The sequence below is a fragment of the Ictidomys tridecemlineatus genome, chromosome 14 (genome assembly GCF_052094955.1).
Source record: "Ictidomys tridecemlineatus isolate mIctTri1 chromosome 14, mIctTri1.hap1, whole genome shotgun sequence".
Taxonomy (NCBI): domain Eukaryota; kingdom Metazoa; phylum Chordata; class Mammalia; order Rodentia; family Sciuridae; genus Ictidomys; species Ictidomys tridecemlineatus.
In genome coordinates, this window is record NC_135490.1 from 21,504,696 (window position 1) to 21,524,824 (window position 20,129).

The 20,129-nt window shown below is 33.2% G+C and overlaps 1 protein-coding gene across 15 annotated transcripts in view; it reads right to left on the minus strand.

Annotated features, from left to right (window-relative positions):
- Nek1 (NIMA related kinase 1) overlaps positions 1–20,129 on the minus strand; it is a 158,141-nt gene that overhangs the window by 46,633 nt on the left and 91,379 nt on the right. For 14 of the 15 annotated variants that reach the window (XM_078030976.1, XM_078030974.1, XM_078030972.1 and 11 more), the window contains 3 exons: positions 8,092–8,223; positions 5,611–5,676; positions 5,121–5,352 (listed from right to left, as the gene is read on the minus strand). In XM_078030976.1, coding sequence (XP_077887102.1) covers positions 5,121–5,352; positions 5,611–5,676; positions 8,092–8,223 — 430 coding nt within the window. Of the gene's footprint in view, positions 1–5,120; positions 5,353–5,610; positions 6,900–8,091; positions 8,224–20,129 lie in introns of those variants that run through there. The other variant, XM_078030981.1, reaches the window with a different exon arrangement.

Sequence of the window (20,129 nt, forward strand, 5' to 3'; positions counted from 1 at the left end):
TATATTTAGAAGACTCAAAAAAATCCACCAGAAAGCGACTAGAATTCATAAATGAATTCAGTGAAGTAGGAGGATATAAAATTAACAACCATAAATCAATTGCATTCCTATACACCAATGACGAATCAGCTCTAAGAGAAACCAGGCAAATGGTACCATTCATAATAGCTTCAAAAACAACAACAAAAACCTGGGTAATCAGTCTATCAAAAGAGATGAAAGATCTCTTTGATGAAGATTATAGAACAGTAAGAAAGAAACTGAAAAAGACCTTAGAAGATAGAAAGATCTCCCATGTTCTTGGATAGGCAGAAGTAATATTGTCAAGGTGGCCATACTACCAAAAGTGCAATCCAGATTTAATGCAATTCCTATTAAATGTCCTATTCTAATGACATTCTTCATAGAAACAGAAAAAACAGTCATGAAATTAATTTGGAAAAATAAGAGGCACAGAATAGACAAAGAAATTCTTAGTGAGAAAAGTGAAGCAGGAGGCATCACAATACCAGACTTTTAATTATACTACAGAGCTACAGTAACAAAAACAGTGTGGTACTGACACTCAGACAGACATGAAGACCAATGGAAAAAAAAAAGAAGACACAGACTCATACCCAGATAAATAAAGTAATCTCATACTAGTCAAGATGCCATAAAGTTATTTTGGAGAAAAGACAGCCTCTTTGACAAATGGAGGTGGGAAAACTGGAAATCCTTAAATAGTAGCATGAAATTGAACCTCTATCTCACCTTACACAAAACTCAACTCAAAGTGGATTAAGGACCTAGGCATTAGACCAAAGACTGTGCCTACTTGAATAAAAGGTGGGCCCAACTGTCTACCATGTCCTCTTAGGAACTGACATCCTCAATTAGACTCCTAAAGCACAAGAAGTAAAATCTATAATCAATAAATGGAACAGTATTAAACTAAAAAGTTTCTTTACTACTAAGGAAACAATCAAGAATGTAAAGAAAGAATGGGAGAAAATCTTTTCCACAAGCACTTCAGATAGAGCATTAATCTCCAGGATATAAAAAGAACTCAAAAAACTTAACACCAAAAACAAACAAACAAACAAACCAATCAATAAACAAAGGAACTGAACAGGCACTTCACAGAAGAAACAATAAGAACTGTCAAAAATATATAAAAATAATGTGCAACATCTCTAGCAATTAAGAGAAATACAAATCAAAACTATACTGAATTTCACCTCAACCCAGTTAGAATGGCAATTATCAAGAATACAAGTAATGATAAATGTTGGTAAGAATGTGGGAAAAAAGGTTCACTTATACATTGCTGGTAGGACTGCAAATTGGTACAACCATTCTGGAAAGAAGTATGGAGATTCCTCAAAAATCTTAGAATGGAACCACTATTTGACCCAGTTATCCTACTCCTTTGTTTATACCCAAAGGACCTAAAATCAGCACACTATAGTGACATGGCCACTTCAAGTTTATAGTAGCTCAATTCACAAGAGTCAAGCTAAGAAGACAATCTAGTTGCCCTACAACAGATAAACTGGATTAAGCAAATGTGGTATATATATACACAATGGAATATTACTCATCCATAAAGAAGAATTAAATTATGGCATCTGCTGGTAAATGGATGGAATTGGAGAATATCATGCTAAGTAAAATAAGCCAATCTCAAAACACCAAAGGCAGAACATTGTCTCTGATATGTAGATGCTAACCCACAACAAGGGAGGGGAAATTAGAAGTTCACTGGATTAGTCAAAGGGGAATCAAGGGAAGGGAGGAGTGGAATAGAAAAGACAACAGAATGAATTGGACATATCTTTTTTATCCTTAAATATGAATATACAATCAATGTAACTTCATATCATACACAACCACAATAACAGGATCTTAACTGGAACAAGTTATACTTATTCTATGTATGTATAATATGTTAAAATATACTCTCATGTATATCTATAAAGAACACATTTTAAAAACTGGACAAAAAATACAAACAATAACAATGCTGAAGAAGATGTGGATAAAAAGGACCATTTTTACGCTTTGGTGGGATTATAAATGAGAACATCCACTATGAAAATCGGTATGGAGGTTCCTCAAAAGACTAGACATGGAACCACCATATGACCCAGACGTATCACTCTTCTGTATTTATCGTAAAAAATTAAAGTCATCATACTATAGGGATCCATGGATGTACACCCATGTTTACAGCAGCACAATTCACAATAGCCTAACTATGGATAAGAAAAAAGTGGTTTACCCACATAAGAGAGTTTTATTTAGCTATAAAAAAAAATGAAATCGTGTCATTTGTAGGAAAATGGATGGTACTAGAGACCACTACGTTAAGCAAAATAAGCCAAGGGTTATATGTTTTCTTTCAAATGTGAAAGCTAGAGAGGAAAAAGGAAAAGAAAGATGGGGGGGAGGGCTGAAATTTCACGAAAATCAAAGGGAGATTAGTAAAAAAGGCAAATAGGAGGAAGGGGAGAAGAAAGTGTGCTGGGGGAAATATATTAGTCATATTATATTTTTATATTGTATGTATGTACAACTACTAAACAACAAATTCCATCATTATGTACAATTATAATGCACCAATAAAGAATGTAGAAAAAAATTAAGGTGAAATATTTTCTCAATATACAAAAGTTAAAAAATCTCTTGTTTTATAAGATTTGTAAAAAAAAAAAAAGTCTTTCAGGCAGAAGGAAATAATATGGATATACAAACTGAAACAAAAAAATCATGAGCACCAGAAATGATAACTAAATGGGCAAACACAAAAAGATTTTGAAAGTTTAAATCTCTTAAAAGATAGAGTTCTGATTTCTACTAAGGTGAAAAAAGGCACACATCAACCCATAGCTCGCATTAAATATAGCTATAAAAACTAGGATAAAATGCATAAAGCAACTGAGAACTCTGAAAGGCAAAAGGAGCTGCAGTGGGGAAGACAAAAATTCAAAGTACTCTAAACCAGTGGTGAAATACTCAGTTTTTCCCAGTTAAGATTCAACACACCACAACCCCAGGAGTAGGCACCAGACTGCAAACACAGGAAGTACAGGAGCAGCTCTCTTGTTCTAGCTTGAACAAAGGGAAAGGTATATCCTAAAGTTCAGATAGAATACAAAAGTCCCCAACATTTTTCAAAATTTCTTTATTCCTTTATTTCTTTTCCTAAATCCTATACAATCCCGTGGCAGTGGGAACAGCAGTTGATAATGGGAACCCACAGGAGTCAAAACCGGGAGAGAAGAAGCTTCCTTTTTGTCCAGAGGAGATATGGTATCAAGAAGACAGGGCCAAATCCCATTTTTCTCTCTAATTTCTGGCCACTTGGCTCCAAGTATACAAACAGCGCCAAGTAATTAAAGTCCCAGCTTTCTGACCAGATGAGGAAAGAAAGGAGTTCCAGGAAACTAGAAAATACTAGGAGATAGTGAAGACAACAAAATTCAAGAAAGTAACCCCATAAAGCAATTCTTTATTACTTCAACTCACAGTTCAATATGCACATGCATGAATCTGATCCTTTCTGGCATCTCAAAAGACTTTGGAAACTAAATTAATAGATTATACTCTAGGCCCCAGAGTAGTCAAGGGGTGGTGTGCATGGTCAAAGTTAAGAAGTTTAATAGATACCATATTGCCTGTAAAACCTAAAATATTTATTATCCGGTAATTTAGAGAAGATATTTGCTGATTCCTGTTTTAATAAGTCTCCCCTCTGCAGTAGGAGTTTGAGTCAACAAGAGAAACTGGAGTCTACAAAGGAAAGAAAGGGAAGAGGTGTAGGAAAAATATTTGAGGAAATAATGGCTGAAAACTTATAAATTTTACAAATATTATGGAGTCAACATGTAGGATCCCCCTCATTATCTAGCTCTGGTTATCCCTTCCAAGTCTTCTTGCTTCATTCTTTGTCGTGAATTTTGAACATTAGAAATCCATGTTGAATTACATCTATTTCCCTGAGCTTCTCCTGTATTTTTACTCCTGTCCTAACTATTCCCTGCCCAAAACCCTCTGTATGGGTTTGGTTTAGCTAATTACTTCTTTCCTCAACATATAACATTTTCTGGTAATCACTTCCTTAGTCTCCCAAGACTGACATATGTTCTTTAAATTATTCTTACAGTAACCTATGATTATTCCTGGTGTATTACTTATATTATTTATCAGCTCCAGTTGCCTCTTACTTTCCATCCTTCCCACTAAACACCAGCCACCTTAAGAACAGGAATTATGTCTTAACCATTATTGTATCCCTACTGCTTAAGAGTGTGTGGAATGTATAGGTACTCAATAAAGAACTGCTGAATAGGGCTGGGGTTGTAGCTCAGTAGTAGAGCACTTGCCTAGCATGTGTGAGGCACTGGGTTCGATCCCCAGTACCATATAAAAAATAAACAAAATAAAGGTATTGTGTCCATCTTCTATTAAAAAAAGGAGGAACTGTTGAATAAAGAAACAAAACAAATGCTATCAAGTCTTTGGGGTTTTCTCCAATGTGAGAAAGACTTTGGCAAAAATTGCCCATTAATTTTTTTTCCCTTAAAATTAGGCTTGTCCATGCCCTTTTAGAATATAAGAACTATAAGTGCACCTATGTTTCTGTTTTGTGCATTGGTGTATCTCTGGTGCCCAGGATAATGTAAAAAAAAGAGTGGGTACCTGGGAATTATTGCTGGATAAATGAATCATTAAATCAGACCTTTTCAATATCTCTGATAAGTTCTCAAGAGACCTTCCTGAGATTTTACCAAAGTTCACTACTCTAGTACTATTAATTATTCCCAGTAACAGATTAATCTAACATGGTGTAAAGGGCTAAAGTAACATCATTAGTTCTCTTTCACACTATAAACTTTGTATAAAAATCCTTATTATTCTTTTTTTTAATCCTTATTATTCTTAACCCTGGATTATTTTTTACATTCTTCACATTGCACTAAGAGAGGGAGATACTTCTCTAAGAGGAGAACAAACCAGAATGCTTCCAGCCTCTCTCAATCCCTCTAAGTGCTGGTTCCTTCAGATAGCCATTCTACAAAAATTTGTATTTACGTGCATGCTAAACCAAAATAGGTCATTAATTTGTTCATACATACTTTCAGTTGCAGAGAAAGATGTATCCAGTGTTAATTCATCCAGGGGAATCACAAGTTGACCTCCCACCTCCCACTTCTTGCGATCAGATGAAACTGGTTTTTCTTTTTCACACTCTTTGGTATCTTCATGAACAATGATATCACAAATATCAGACTGGTGCTGCTTTCCTTTTTCATCTTCTTCTTGAGCTTTAAGATTTTCATTCAACCTACGTAGTATTTCTCGTTTACTCTGAAACAATTATGTTTTATGCAAATATTATTAAGTAAAATCTTTTTAAATTCATTTTCAAGCATTTTTTAAAGATGGACACAATACCTTTATTTTTATTTATTTATTTTTATGTAGTGCTGAGGATCAAACCCAGTGCCTCAAATACACTAAGCAGGTGCTCTAACACTGACACAACCTCGGCCCCTTAAGTAAAAATAAAACGTGTATATTATTAAGTAAAATAATTGACAGAGAAACTCTGAAAACAGCACTTACTGAAATAGCATTGTTGTTCTTTTGCATTTCTTCTGAAGTTTCCTGGGTATCAGTTAAATTTATGTCCTTTAAACACAGACAGATATAGAATAAAAAATAATGTTATCCTAAAAGTCTGCCTTAAAAAATATTATTTTTGGTTTTTCATCAAATTGCTCCTTGTTAACTTCTTTTTTCCTGAAAAATGTTAATACAGCATCCTTCATTATCAGCAAAGATAAACATTTAAATATTATCAACTAACAGGCTTACTATAGAAGAAAGGCCAATTCTCAATTATTTGTAATATCTTCAATTTACTGCTCACATATTTATATTTTCTTCATCTTTGGCAAGTCATTTTTGGTCATTAAAGTCAATGGTAGAAATAAAAAAAATTAATTCACATATTTTAAAAATTAAAGGTAGAGAAAAATCTGATAGACAAAATAATTGAAGACAGACTTATTTTAAAATCGTCTTTTTGTTACACACACACACACACACACACACACACATACACACACATACTTTTGTTAAGACACAGCATTAAACACAAGTAAGAACTGGCTTTCTTCCCTAAGAGGGTAATAAGAATGAGTTCTGAGTCCTTTGTATTATTAATAATATAAATATTGACTTATGATTAACATAATAGAATCATTCTAGATCACCTAGAATTTTTTTTAAATGTTATTTTTTATACCTTTATTTTACTTGTTTATATTTACGTGGTGCTGAGGATCAAACTCAGTGCCTCAAGCACCCTAGGCAAGTGCTCTAAAACTGCACTAGAGCCCAGCCGCTAGAATTTAAAAATATAAGAAAAGGAGAATTCATAGTAATTAAGTTTTGAAAGCAAAGATATCTGGAAGATATCTTTCACTAAGAACAATTTTCAAAGTTATAAACAAGCAATGTTAATTGATTTATTATCTTAAGAATAATCATTTTAGTTACATAGATTACCTCACACTTTGTAATATTTGAAAAAAATATAAAACAATGCAGTTGTCAGTTTTAAAGTAACATGTAAATGAGATAAGGAACATTTTACCCAGTAGTCAGGAATTAGCAGTTATTACAATCAGAGAGAGCTGAACAGCTACTTGAGACTGGGTACCAGGAAGGAAACCACACAGTGATATCTAAAAAGTTGAAGTGAACAATGTAGCACATGCAAAGTTGTTAACAGAAAGAAGAAGAGACAAAACCTACTTGAAGAACAATAGTTTCTTATATGAAGGTCTGGAGAGTGGTCAAGAAACAGATTTTTCTACTCAGTCTTATTTTCAATACAAGCACAAAGGCTGTAAAAAAATTAGTGTACTAATCAAAAATCTTGGAAGTCTGCAAAAACTTTTGAAACTCAAAAAATAAAAGACATTGACATTAATTACTAGGAAAGAAGCAAATGAGGTTAATGTGTTATATGGTTCAGTAATTTTTTTTCCTTCTATCAAAATGTTGAAATCTAGACAGAAATTCTACATTATAAGCCTGTTTCTCTTAAGCCCAGAACAGAACCTTCTTATGTTAGATCAATACATATGTCTAAGTTCAAATTTTTACTTGTCCATATATCTTTGCTTCACTATCTGTATAGCATGTAGATTCAGAAGTAGAAGGCAACAGGAATAATTGATGAATTAAGTATAATTACACTGAATCCTCTATCATTTGTTATATAACAACATTTTAAATAAATATAAACATGTGTTGGACTTGTGAACATTTGTTAATCACGAGGGGCTGGGATATAAAAATATTTGTTGCACTGTTTCCAGTACATTCCTATATACATTTTATTTGTTCAATATTCAAAGTAGGCAAAAAGAGAATTATCCTCAGTATATATGAGGGATGGATTCTAAGACCTTCCTATCCATACAGATACCAAAATCCATAGATGTCAAGCACCTTATACAAAATGGTGGAGTATTTGCACATAACCTACACACATCTTCCATATACTTTAAATCATCTCTAGATTACTTATAATTCCTAATACAGTGCGAATGCTATGATTTACTTTAAATCACCTCTAGATTACTTATTATACCCAATAGAGTGTAAGTGCTAAATAGTTGCCATATATATATATATAGATAGATATATAGATAGATAGATAAACAAGAGTAAGTTTGAACATATTCAATGTAAATATAATCATCACAGACCTAACCACACAGTACATGTCATCAACAACATAACACTCATTTTTTAAAAAGTATTTTTGATTGGTGGTTGGATGAGTCTGTAGATGTGAAACCCTTGGAAATAGAGGGCTGACTGTATTGCTTAATTACCATGTAGTCTTAGATATAAAAGTCTATGAGCAGAAAGGTTCTAATATTCATAGTAAACAAAAAAAAAATCCTAAGTAATCTTTTCTCTAGAAAACAAGGGGGAACATTGTGAAATTACTGTGATTTTGTTAGATTTAATTTCCTTTTAAATAATCTTTGGACTCTAAGGAGTATCAAATTTTAGGAAACTTACCATACCCACTTCTTTCAAAGCTGAAGTCACAGAAATAACTGATTTCATCTGATGCTTTGAGGGAGAGCCACCTGTTTCATGGTGTCCCAAAGGTGGAGAAACATCAGAACTCTTTATTCCTTTAGCCACCAACTATAAAAAAAGAATTTAATCAAATACATGGGGAATTTTATATTTGCACAAAAAATTAAAAAACTACAAGATCAATGTTTATTCACTCTCTATATACAAGTAGCTTTCTCATTACTACATTGCTTATTAAGCAAGGCAAATGACAGGTACTAGGGATAAACAGACAGGAGAGAAACTTCTAGCCTCATACGTGAACATATAGTCATGCATCCTAACTTGCTTCCACTGAATTATAAATGTTTCACAAAATGTTCTTAAAAAGTAGGCTGCTACAATACTCACTTTTAGTCCTTCACTTTAATTTTAATTCATTACAACTTTTGGTGGGAAGAAAACTATTTTATTTATTAATTGTATACCTTAAAAAGAAATGCTTCTGCAACTTCTGCAAATTTTGGTAAAAGCTCCTTAAAGATTAAACATGAATGACCCAACATAAGACTGCTTACTACAAAAAAATGTCAACATAAATAAGAATGGAAGGAGTGACAGTTGCATATGGTAAGATCTGCTTCACTGAAAATGCTGTTATATTCATATATGTTTGTTTTTATCTTACCATTGAAACTTTGAACAATATGAAGTAAGATTCTGAACCTTACTAAAGTAAGAAGAAATGACATTTGCAGGTATGCTAATAGTAACATGGCAGGAAGTCTGTTCTCTATTTCTATTCTTCCTTAAATTAGTAAATAAGACTTTCTGAAAAGTATACATTTCAAACACAATATTTATTGAACATCTTCTAAGAATAAAGTAGTAATATCATTCCATTATTTAGGCTTCTAGATTTTCTTTTTATATTCAATATCTATTTTGTTTAAAAACAGAAATAGAAATGTTGCTTTAATCTCATAGCTTAACATTAGTGAAAAGGTATACTGCTTTTTAAGATGTGAGTATAAAAACTTTTAAATATCTAGAGCTTACACAACCAAGTATTCTCATCTTAAAAATTATATTAAAATATTTTGAAACTTTATTTATGAAGTTTTATAGGTGGATATATACTGAAAGGTTTCAAAAATTCTGAAGGGAAAAAACCTCCAAAGTTGTTCTCAATGCTAGCAGCATTTTTAGAATACACTAAAAGTTACTTCTAAAATTAAAACTCATTTCTAAGAAAAACTGGGCAGATACTTACAATAGAATCATTAATTAAGAAGACTTTAATAATATATTTGTTATAGTTTGGATATGAGGTGCCCCTCAAAAGTTCCTGTGTTAATGCAGAAATGTTCAGAGGTGACATGACTGGATTGTAAGAGCTGAAATCTGATTAATTCATACAAGTTTGAATGGACTTACAGGGTGTAACTTTATAGGCAGGTGTAGTGTAGCTGGAGGATATGGGTCTATGGGGGCATGCCCTTGGAGGGGTACATGTTTACTGCAGTCTGACCCATTCCCCTGCTTCTTTCTCTCTCTGCTTCCTGGTTGCCATGCCTGGAGAAGTTTCTCTACACCACACTCTTCCTCCATGATGTCTTACCTAGGCTTAGAGCAATGAACTTGGCTAATCATGAACTAACCCTCAAGAAATGTGAGTTTTTCTTGCTCCAAGTTTTTCTGGTATGGTATTTTGATCACAGCAATACAAAACTAACACAATACTGTTGTTCTGAACATTAGCATCATTTTAGAACCCAAATTGCATTATATCAATTCTCTTAAGGATTTGGATTTTGGGGGAGTGGGCTGGGGCATCAGGGGGTGAACTCAGGAGCACTCGAACATTGAGCCACATCCCCAGCCCTGTTTTGTATTTTTTATTTAGAGACATGGTCTCCTGAGTTGTTTAGTGCCTTGCTTTTGCTGAGGCTGGCTTTGAACTCTAGATCTTCCTGCCTCAGCCTCCTGAGCCTCTCGGATTACAGGCATGTACTATCTGCTTTGCTGCATTATATCAATTCTCTTAAAGAAATTATTTCTGCTATTTCAATACATGAATTTGATGTGGATTTTTAGGAGAAAAATTCACAATATTTAAAAAATTAATTTACCAGTACATTAAAAGATGTGTTAAGTACTTGTTAGTGCCAAAGATAATTCTAGAGAATCAATATACAAAATGAATAAGATACAGTGTTTTCTCTCACAGGATTATAAATCAGAAGAGAAAGAGGAATATATACATTAACCAGAGAAATAAAGGTAAGGAGATGTATATCAAATATCTGAGGTAAAAGAAAACAAAGAACTAAAAATGTTAAAGCCAAGAGCAGGGTTAATAAGAGTAGCCTTCACAGAGTTGCCAATGTTTGAACAGACATTCTTTCAAGAAAGCTATCAAGTTCTCAGAAGATGATATACAATCAATCAACAAATATATGAAAAAATGTTCATCACAGCTAGCAATTAGAGAAATGCAAATTAAAACCATTTTAAGGTTTCATCTCACTCCAGTCAGAATGGCAGCTATTAGTGTTGGCGAGGATATGGGGAAAATGGTACACTCCATACACTGCTGATGGGACTGCAAATTGGTGCAGCCAATATGGAAAGCAGTATGGAGATTTCTTGGAAAATTGGGAATGGAACCACCATTTGACCCAGCTATCCCTCTCCTTGGTCTATATCCCAAGGACTTAAAAACAGCATACTACAGGGACACAGCCACATCAATGTTTATAGCAGCACAATTTACAATAGCTGAACTATGAAACCAACCTAGATCCCCTTCAATAGATGAATGGATAAAAAAATGTGGCAATATACACAATGGAATATTACTCAGCATTAAGAGAATAAAGTCATGGCATTTGCAGGTAAATGGATGGAGTTAGAGAAGATAATGTTAAGTGAAGTTGGCCAATCCCAAATAACCAAATGCTGAACATTTTCTTTGATATAGAGGCTGATTCATAGTGGAATAGGGAGGGAGCATGGGAAGAATAGATGAACTCTAGATAGAGCAGAGGGGTAGAAGGGGAAGGTAAGGGGCATGGATTATAAATGATGGTGAAATGTGATGATCATTATTATCCAAAGTACATGTATGAAGACAGGAATTGGTGTGAATATACTTTGTATACATCTAGAGACATGAAAAATTGTGCTCTATATGTGTAATAAAGAATTATAATACATTCCACTGTCATATGTAAATTAAAAAAAGAAGACCAACAAGCAGTTGAAGTAATATACTTCAATACTCAAATCCCCCAATTCTCATTTAACAGTCATACAATTTTTCATTATTTCGTATCTTCTCTAAACCTCAAATTTTTTGCTCTCTAAAATGAGAATGCTGTACCCATCGTCTCCTGGTTGTAAGAATTAAATAAAACAATTTTTTGTAAAGCACACAGTGGTGGATCTGATAAATGGTAGTAATTATTACTTATTTAGTTTGTATTAAATTAGGTTACTTGACTTAAACACCAAAAGACCGGTTTTAGTCTCTGATGAAATGAATTAACTTGCAGAAAGCAAATTTCTGATCTTTAGAACACAGAATAAAACAAAAACTCTCCCATCTGTGAATGATCAGAATTTAAAATGTAGGCAATGCATAAAGACATTTTAGGACACAGAAATCCAAAAGCCAAATACTTCACATTATAAACTGAAAGAAAAATACCATTTAAAATTATTAAGAAAGTAATTTAATTAAATGAATGTTTAAACAGGAAAGATAATACAGATGTAGACAAATTCACTAAAGTAGGAATAGCACCAACTTCTCTAGTCAACCTATAATACAATTTTCATTCATACTCATATAGGTTATTTTATTTTATTATTTTATTTTTTATTGATTTTATTCTTTAAAAATATGACAGTGGAATGTATTACAATTCTTGTCTTCATACATGTAATTTGGATAATGATGTTCATCATATTCCACCATCATTGCTAACACCCTGCCCCCTCCCTTCCCCTCCCACCCCTCTGCCCTATCTAGAGTTCATCTATTCCTCCCACGCTCCCCTTCCCTACCCCATTATGGGTCAGTCACCTTATATCAGAGAAAACATTCAGCATTTGTTTTTTTGGGATCAGCTAACTTCACTTAGCACTATTTTCTCCAACGCCATCCATTTACCTGCAAATGCCATGATTTTATTCTCTTTTATTTCTGAGTAATATTCCATTGTGTATTTATGCCACATTTTTTAATCCATTCATCAACTGAGGGGCATCTAGGTTAGTTCCACAGTTTAGCTATTATGTACTATGCTGCTATAAACATTGATGTGGCTAAACGTCATTCTAAAATTACTGGGCAAACCATCTATAATAGAAACATTAGGAAATGCTTAAGATAAAGAAATCACCCACACATCTACTACTCCAACTAATTATACTTCAGTTATATATATTCCTTAAAATTTTTCTTTTAGGCTAGGGATGTGGCTCAGTGGTAGAATGTTTGTTTAGCATGATAAAGACCGTAGATTTGATCTACAAAACTGCAAAAAAATTTTTTTTGTTGTTATAGACACACGTAATTCTTAACAACTTAAATAAGGCATTAGTACAACTCTCTGAAATTGTCGGCTTATGGCCTAAAAAGAATTTTAAAAACCTCTAGGGAATACTTAGCAGATTTTATTCTAATTTAAAGAATAGCATAAATCACATAAGGGGATTAAAAATCCTTTATCTAGACCTTATATTCTTAAGTGAGCTATAAAATATACTGAGTAGAGGTAGTTCTGCATTAATCTCAATCTTAAGAGAAAACCAACATGGCAAAGACAAAAATCTACTTCTTCTTCTTCTTCTTTTTATTATTATCATTATTAAAAATGGTATAAATATAAACCAAAGATAATCAGATTTGGTACAAGTTGTGGTTTCTATTTAATTTTCTTCACACTATCATTGTACCCACAGAAACACACCTTGAGGCAGGAAGATCTCATGTTCAAAGCCAGCCTCAGCTAAAGTGAGGTGCTAAGCATCTCAGTGAGACCCTGTCTCTAAATAAAATAAAAATAGAGCTGAGGATGTGGCTCAGTGGTAGAGAACCCCTGAGTTCAATACCCGGCCCCATTTTTTTTTAAATGAAGAAAATGTTCACATATTAGCATTAAAATTTTACATTTTTTTTATTAAAAGTTATCTGGTTTCCATATATATGCTAATAACTAGTATACAGTCTGTGATCCAAAGTATCTGGTCCAATGTGTAAGACCAATTTATTGGTACTTTATAATTTTGGTTGACTTCCAGCAGCTTTTCAACAAATGCTTATCCTCTATATTCATCAAATTTATCTGGGTCAACTCAGCTAACAGATGAGAAGAACCTGAACTAAGGGGCACAGAAATTCAGACATGAACTCTAAACCAGAAAGCAGCAATAAAACAGGTCGCTCTACTATTTTTAGTAACAAAACTTGGTCAGCTCTTGAAAATTTAAAGGTAGTTCAAGACATGGTGACCTCATCCTAAGCCAAGGTCATCCATATCACCAACTTATTAGAACTTGGGCCTTCTGTGTAAATAGCATGGATATTTCATTTATAACCACAACCTGAAGGCTGTTCAGTATCAACCAAATCTTGAGACAGAAGATACACTGTTAATTGTCAAAGAAAAAAATATTAAACATTCATTTAGAAGGTTGATCAAGCATGAAAAAATGCAAACATTATTTAACTAAACTAGCAAAACAAAACAGTTTCACACAAGATAAAAACATAACTGAAAAAAGAACTATTTTTTTTATAAAACCAACCACACAGCTAAATCTATATGTATTTCCCTGTAAGCAGTGTTTCAAAACTCATTTTTAAATATAACAACTTGTAAAAAAAATAAAATATTGACCTGAATGTTTCACAAATCAGGTTTTACTGGGGATTCAACCAGGTGCACTTAAACACTGACTCACTTCTGAACCCTTTTTATTTTGAGACAGGGTCTCGTTAAGTTGCTGAGGCTGTTCTTGAACTCATGATCCTCCTGCCTCAGTCTCCTAGGACTTAAATCAGTTTTTTTCTTTTTTAATATTTACTTTTAGTTGTAGTTGGACACAATACCTTTATTTATTTATTTTTATGTGGTGTTGAGGATCGAAACCAGGGCCTTGCATGTGCTAGGTGAGCACTCTATGGCAGAGCCACAACCCCAGGCCTTTATCAAGTTTTTAAAAATGCTTTAGATGCTTTTTCATTTCCTACCAGTTTTACCACAGGTTCATAAATTTAATACATTTCCACATTATTTATATCTACAAAAGGATTTTAATTATCACTGTAAAACTGTTTCTATTTCATGTGTCAGTTTTACAATGTGCTGAAAATTAACCACCAGTGCCGCCAAATGGCAAAACGTAAAATTTCACCAAAATGTGGGACCAGGTTACATGATACTACAAGTTTACTTACTCTTGAAGCTCAGAACAATAAATACTATTTCATCTTTATATCCTGACTTATTTAAGTATTTAATAATGTATGTTAAAAATATTAATATAGCCTGATTTCATATTTTGAATTTATAATAATTTCACACATAGTTTTATATAGCCTAAAACTGTCATAGTCAAATTTTATCAAATTGAAATTTTATGTCTCAAAACCCTCTGTGAAGAACCAATTCAGGTTGAATATTCCAAATCTGAAAATTCAAAATCCAGTTAAAAAAAAATTCATACCTGACCTCATGGGATGGGTTGGAGTCAAATATACAACATTATTAAAAAATATTGTACTAAATTACATCTGGTATAAGGTGTATGTGAAATATAAATGAATTTTGTGTTTATACTTGAATCCCACCCTAAGATGTCTCATTATACATATGCAAATATTCTAAAATCCCCTAAAATTTGAAATCTGAAATCCTTCTTGTCTCAAGTATTTTGGATAAAGGATATTTAAAAGTATTTTTAAGTGAACAATTTTTCTGAATTAATATTGCTATAATACTTATATAAGAATATTTAAGAACAATTCAAAGGAGACCTAAGTAGGAAAGTATGTCCACTACAAAAGAATCCTTAGAGAGAATGCAAAGCCTGAAAAATAGGACAAAAAGAACTAGAAATGAAATACTCAAGAAAGAGGTAAATGCAATTAGAAAGGAACTTATCGTATTCAAAATAGTCTCCAACCTAAAACCAAAATAGGATTTCCCTGATTCTACTTTTCACTGAATTTTAATTTCAAAATAATACATTGCTGCTTGTTTGTTTTGTTTGTTTATTTTTACCAGGGATTGAAATCAGGAGCCTTGCACATGCTAGCCTACTGTTCTACCACTGCACTGCTACCCTTCAAAAAACCTGAATCTATCTACATGCTAGCTAAGAAAGTCAACACTAAGCCAGGCATAGTGGCACACACCTGTAATCCCAGCAGCTCTGGAGGCGAAGGCAGGAGGATGGCAAGTTTCTTCAACTTAGCAAGGCCCTAAGCAACTCAGCAAGATCTTGTTTCAAAATTTAAAAAAAATGTAACGAGCTAGTGATGTGGCTCAGCGGTTTATGTGACCATGGGTTCATTCCCTTGTACTAAATAAATAAATAAAATTTAAAGGCAGAGAAAAGTGTCAAATGGCATGTGAGGGAATCTCTATTAGATTATTAGAAGATTTCTCAGAAGAAACTTTTTAGACCAAGAGAGAATGGGATGATATATTCAAAGCACTGAAGAACAAAATTGACAGTCAAAAATACTATCGGCAAAGTTAACCTACAGAAATGAAGTAAAAGTCTTTCCTAGACAAGCAAAACTTGAATGAATTCATCATTACTAGGCTTTCCTTACAAGAGTTTTAAGGAAGTTCTTCAACCAGAAACCATAGGTCAATAATTACTGACATAAAAACATATGTATAAAACTCACTGGTAGAGGTAAATTCATAATCAAATTAAAAATACTCCATTACCGGGCTGGGATTGTGGCTCAGAGGTAGAGTGCTTGCCTAACATGTATGAGGCACTGGGTTTGATACTCAGCACCACATAAAAATAAAATAATGGTATTGAGTTCACCTACAACTAAAAAATAAATGTTTTAAAAAAACTCCATTACAATAATGGTAGTGTGTAAAATAGTTATTAAATCTTTAAGATGCTTTATGTAAGCCTCTTGATAATCACAATGTAAAAAACTATAGCAGATATACAAATAAGAAAGAGAAAGGAGCCAATGCATAGTATTATAGAAAATCACCAAATTTCAAAGGTAGATAAGAATAAAGAAAGGATTTACAAAAAAAAAAAAACACCTTAAAAATACTAGGACTAAGTTCTTATTTAGCAATAATAACCTTGAACATAAATGGATTAAACTCTACAATTCAAGGACAAGGAGTGGATGAATGAATTTAAAAAAAAAAAAAACAGATCCAACTATATGCTGCCAAAAAGCAACTTACCTGAGCTTTAAGAACAAAGACTGAAAGTAAAAAAATAGAAGATAGTCCATGAAAACAGTAACTAAAAGAGAGGAGGGGTGGTTATACTTAGATAAATTAGACTTCAAGTCTAGATGGGCATGAGATAAGGCTATTGTTTAACAATAAAAGGATCAATTCATCAAAAGGACATAACAATTGTAAAAATATATAAACGTGTGTGTGTGTGTGTGTGTGTGTGTGTGTATCCCCAACACTGGAGCAACTATACATACAAAGCAAATATTAATGGACATAAGGGGAGATATAGATAGTAATACAATACTAGGGCATATCAATACCCTATTTTCATTCAGACAAGAAAAGATTTTACACCATTTTTCAGTGCCTAGATAACAAAAAATTTCAAGGGTTTTTCTCTTGTACTGTATAATAAGTATATAAATGTTCTTGAATGTTGGATGGGTGTAATGGCACCAGTGTAGTCTTTAACTAGTAGAGAACCTTGGCTCCAAATGGTCATTTGAGAACACTGAATTAATGCCACTGCATAGTTGCCCAATAAAAATATATATAATGAGAATATAAAGTGCTTTTTCAAAGCTGAATCAGTGGTTGACATAATTTGAAAAAAATGCATATTCATTTGTTAAAATATAAACTCTAAGAGTGCTTCCAGAGGTGACCCTACTCCCTCATAATCACTACTATCACCATGTGTGCAACCCTACTCCCTCATAATCACTACTATCACCATGTATGCAACTTATGTTCCTGTTGCTTTGGGAAAGTTCATTTTTGCGAGGAAAATCATCAGAGTACAGACTTTGAAACAGAGGCCCTAAGTTTAAGTGAAATAGTGATTCTTTCTGATGTATTTGAATCCTTTGATGTTAAATAGACATATCTCTGGTAGTACATTATCACCCATAACAGCTGATATAGGGAGCATGGTTGCAAACTGAACTCAGGATGTTTCTCTTTAAGTGAATTAGAATAATGGCAAGACTAAGGATAAGAGTATTCTGAGGTAGCCAGGAAGGAGGAGGCTGCCCATCCTGGAAGAAGCCTTATAGGCAATAAATGGGAAGTCTGAAGAATGGTACAAAGATATAAATAGAAATAAAATAAGCAAAAAAGTTAAATAAAGAAGAAACTCACCATATTCAAAATATAGTTTCTGACCTAATGAAGGAACAGAGTTCCACAGATATGTTGCCTGAATTGATGCTATGAAATATGCAGATTTGGCCCTATGCTATAACAACTTAGATGAAAAAGAAGGTAAAGAGATATATTTATATACTTATTATACAGTATAAGATGCAGAACTACAATTTAGAGATACTGATGGAAGTGGTGAACACAAATGAGAACAAGAAGGTAAAGAAATGAAGCAGTAAACCCAACAGATTATGAACATGGCTAAACGAACACATATATGTTTACCCTTATACACTGGTTATAATATTGTTGAATGAGCAGGAAAATAAGAAGTTTAACAAGGAAGCCTGTTTGGTGAGTTGCTCTTTAGAAAACTATTATACAAGACACACTTATAACCACATTTAAATGTCTGTGTGGGCAATATTTCTTCCTACCAAGAGCAGATTTTAGGAAAGAAATATAAGTTCATGCAGCATAACTTTTGAGTCATTCCAGTGAGTGCATGACTGGAGAAAAGGAAGCAACTCCCTTCAACAAATTGGCCAAACCAATATGCCACAAGCCGATCACAGAATGAACTAAGACCCAGTGATTCATTCTATTTTGAGGGAGTACAGGTAACACAGTAAATCAAGTAGAGTATATAGGCCTGCTGCCAAAACAGGGCCTGGGCATGCACAATGATGAGAGTAGATATGAAGTGGATGATTCAGTCTCCAAGACTACGGGGTATCACATAAGCAAAGCCATGTGGGCTATTATCTAATACTTTGATTCACACCACAATCATTATGCTAAAGAGTTCACATTTTTAAAATAAAATTGAACTGCACTGAGTACAAGCTCATCATATTTAAATGGATAAAGTGATATCTCAATCCCTTTCATGGGTTATATAGATGTAAGAGTGCCTTATTAAAGACTAAAGTAAAATCTATAAAGGGGAGTTGGGTACCATGGTGAACAATTTATAACACCAGCTATCTGTAAGCTTGAGGCAGGAGGATTGCAAGTTTGAGGCCAGCTTGGTCAACTTAGCAAGACCCTGACTCAAAACAAACAAACAAAAAAATTAAAAATAAAAAAAAAGGACTGGGAGCGTGGCTCACTGATAAAACATTCCTACTATCACAAAAACAACAAACGAACAAAAACTACAAGAGGCACTGGCCCTCAAAGTTTGCAATTGTGATATTGTAGCCGAATACAAGTATGATAGCATGAGGAAAAAGCTAACTAAAACACACACACACACACACACACACACACACAGACACACACACACACACACAGTTTTACACTGATTGGTCTTAGTTATAGTCCTTGTCCACTTATTAACAAGGGCTGAGATGTTTCTGTTTCTTGTGCTTAACACATAATTCCAAGAGAATTAAAGCAGATTGTTTTCAACTGCTATATATCACCAGAAGTGGATTCACAATTACCTTCCACATCAGGTTAAGTTCAAAAGGGATTTGGATATCAGGAGTAATTGCTGCTGACTGTGAAGAGAAATTATTTCTACTTCTGACAAATTTGGTTGCTATAACTTTCTCTTTGGAAAAAAGTGACAAATCATCACATTTATTATTTCATACTAATGCCCTATTCATATTATATCTGAAATAAGGGGAAGGAAAAAATGAGGAGCACGACTAAAAACACTGTTCTAACAGCGTGAGAATCTTTAAGTCAGGTAACATTATGGTAAATGGGCAAGGAATAATCACTAGTCACTCTTGAGGAAAATGGGACCCTTGTTGCATTATGCAAATATCATTCATGCCAAGTCTAAAGCTAAGGAAAGAAAAGGGGGAATAAGTTGAAAGGGAGTTCTCCACTGTTGGTTAATTAAAATCAAAGAGAAAATACAACTAGTAGAGGATGGAGAACTCAGAAAGGTTATCACTCTGAATAGGAATAAAAGAATGAATTGAAAAATTATTCGTCTTATTTCTCACTTTTGGAGTTCTGACTCTTTCACATATATCATTTTTATAACAGATTTTTTTCCTTTGGCAATTTTGTAAGAAAAGAATCTCCCTGTATATTACATCAATGAGTAGATTAAGAAGAAACATATTGATTTAACAGGTATTAAAAAAATCACTTTTGTAGGATTACAAAACATACTTTGATTAAAAACTGTCACGATGTGACATAAACATGCTTACTATCTTACTTCACATAATGCTATTATGAACAATTTCCATTAAAGACAGGAATAAAATATTATACCCATTACTACATAATATTATCCTGGAAATTCTGGCCAATTCAGTAAGAAGCAAAATGGTAATAAAAGACACACCTTATAAAGAGCAGGGAAAATTCCATAAGAATACAGACTTTGACATTAAGCAGACCCAGGTTCAAGTCCTTCATCTGCCCTTACTGGAAATGTGACTTCATATCATCATCTTT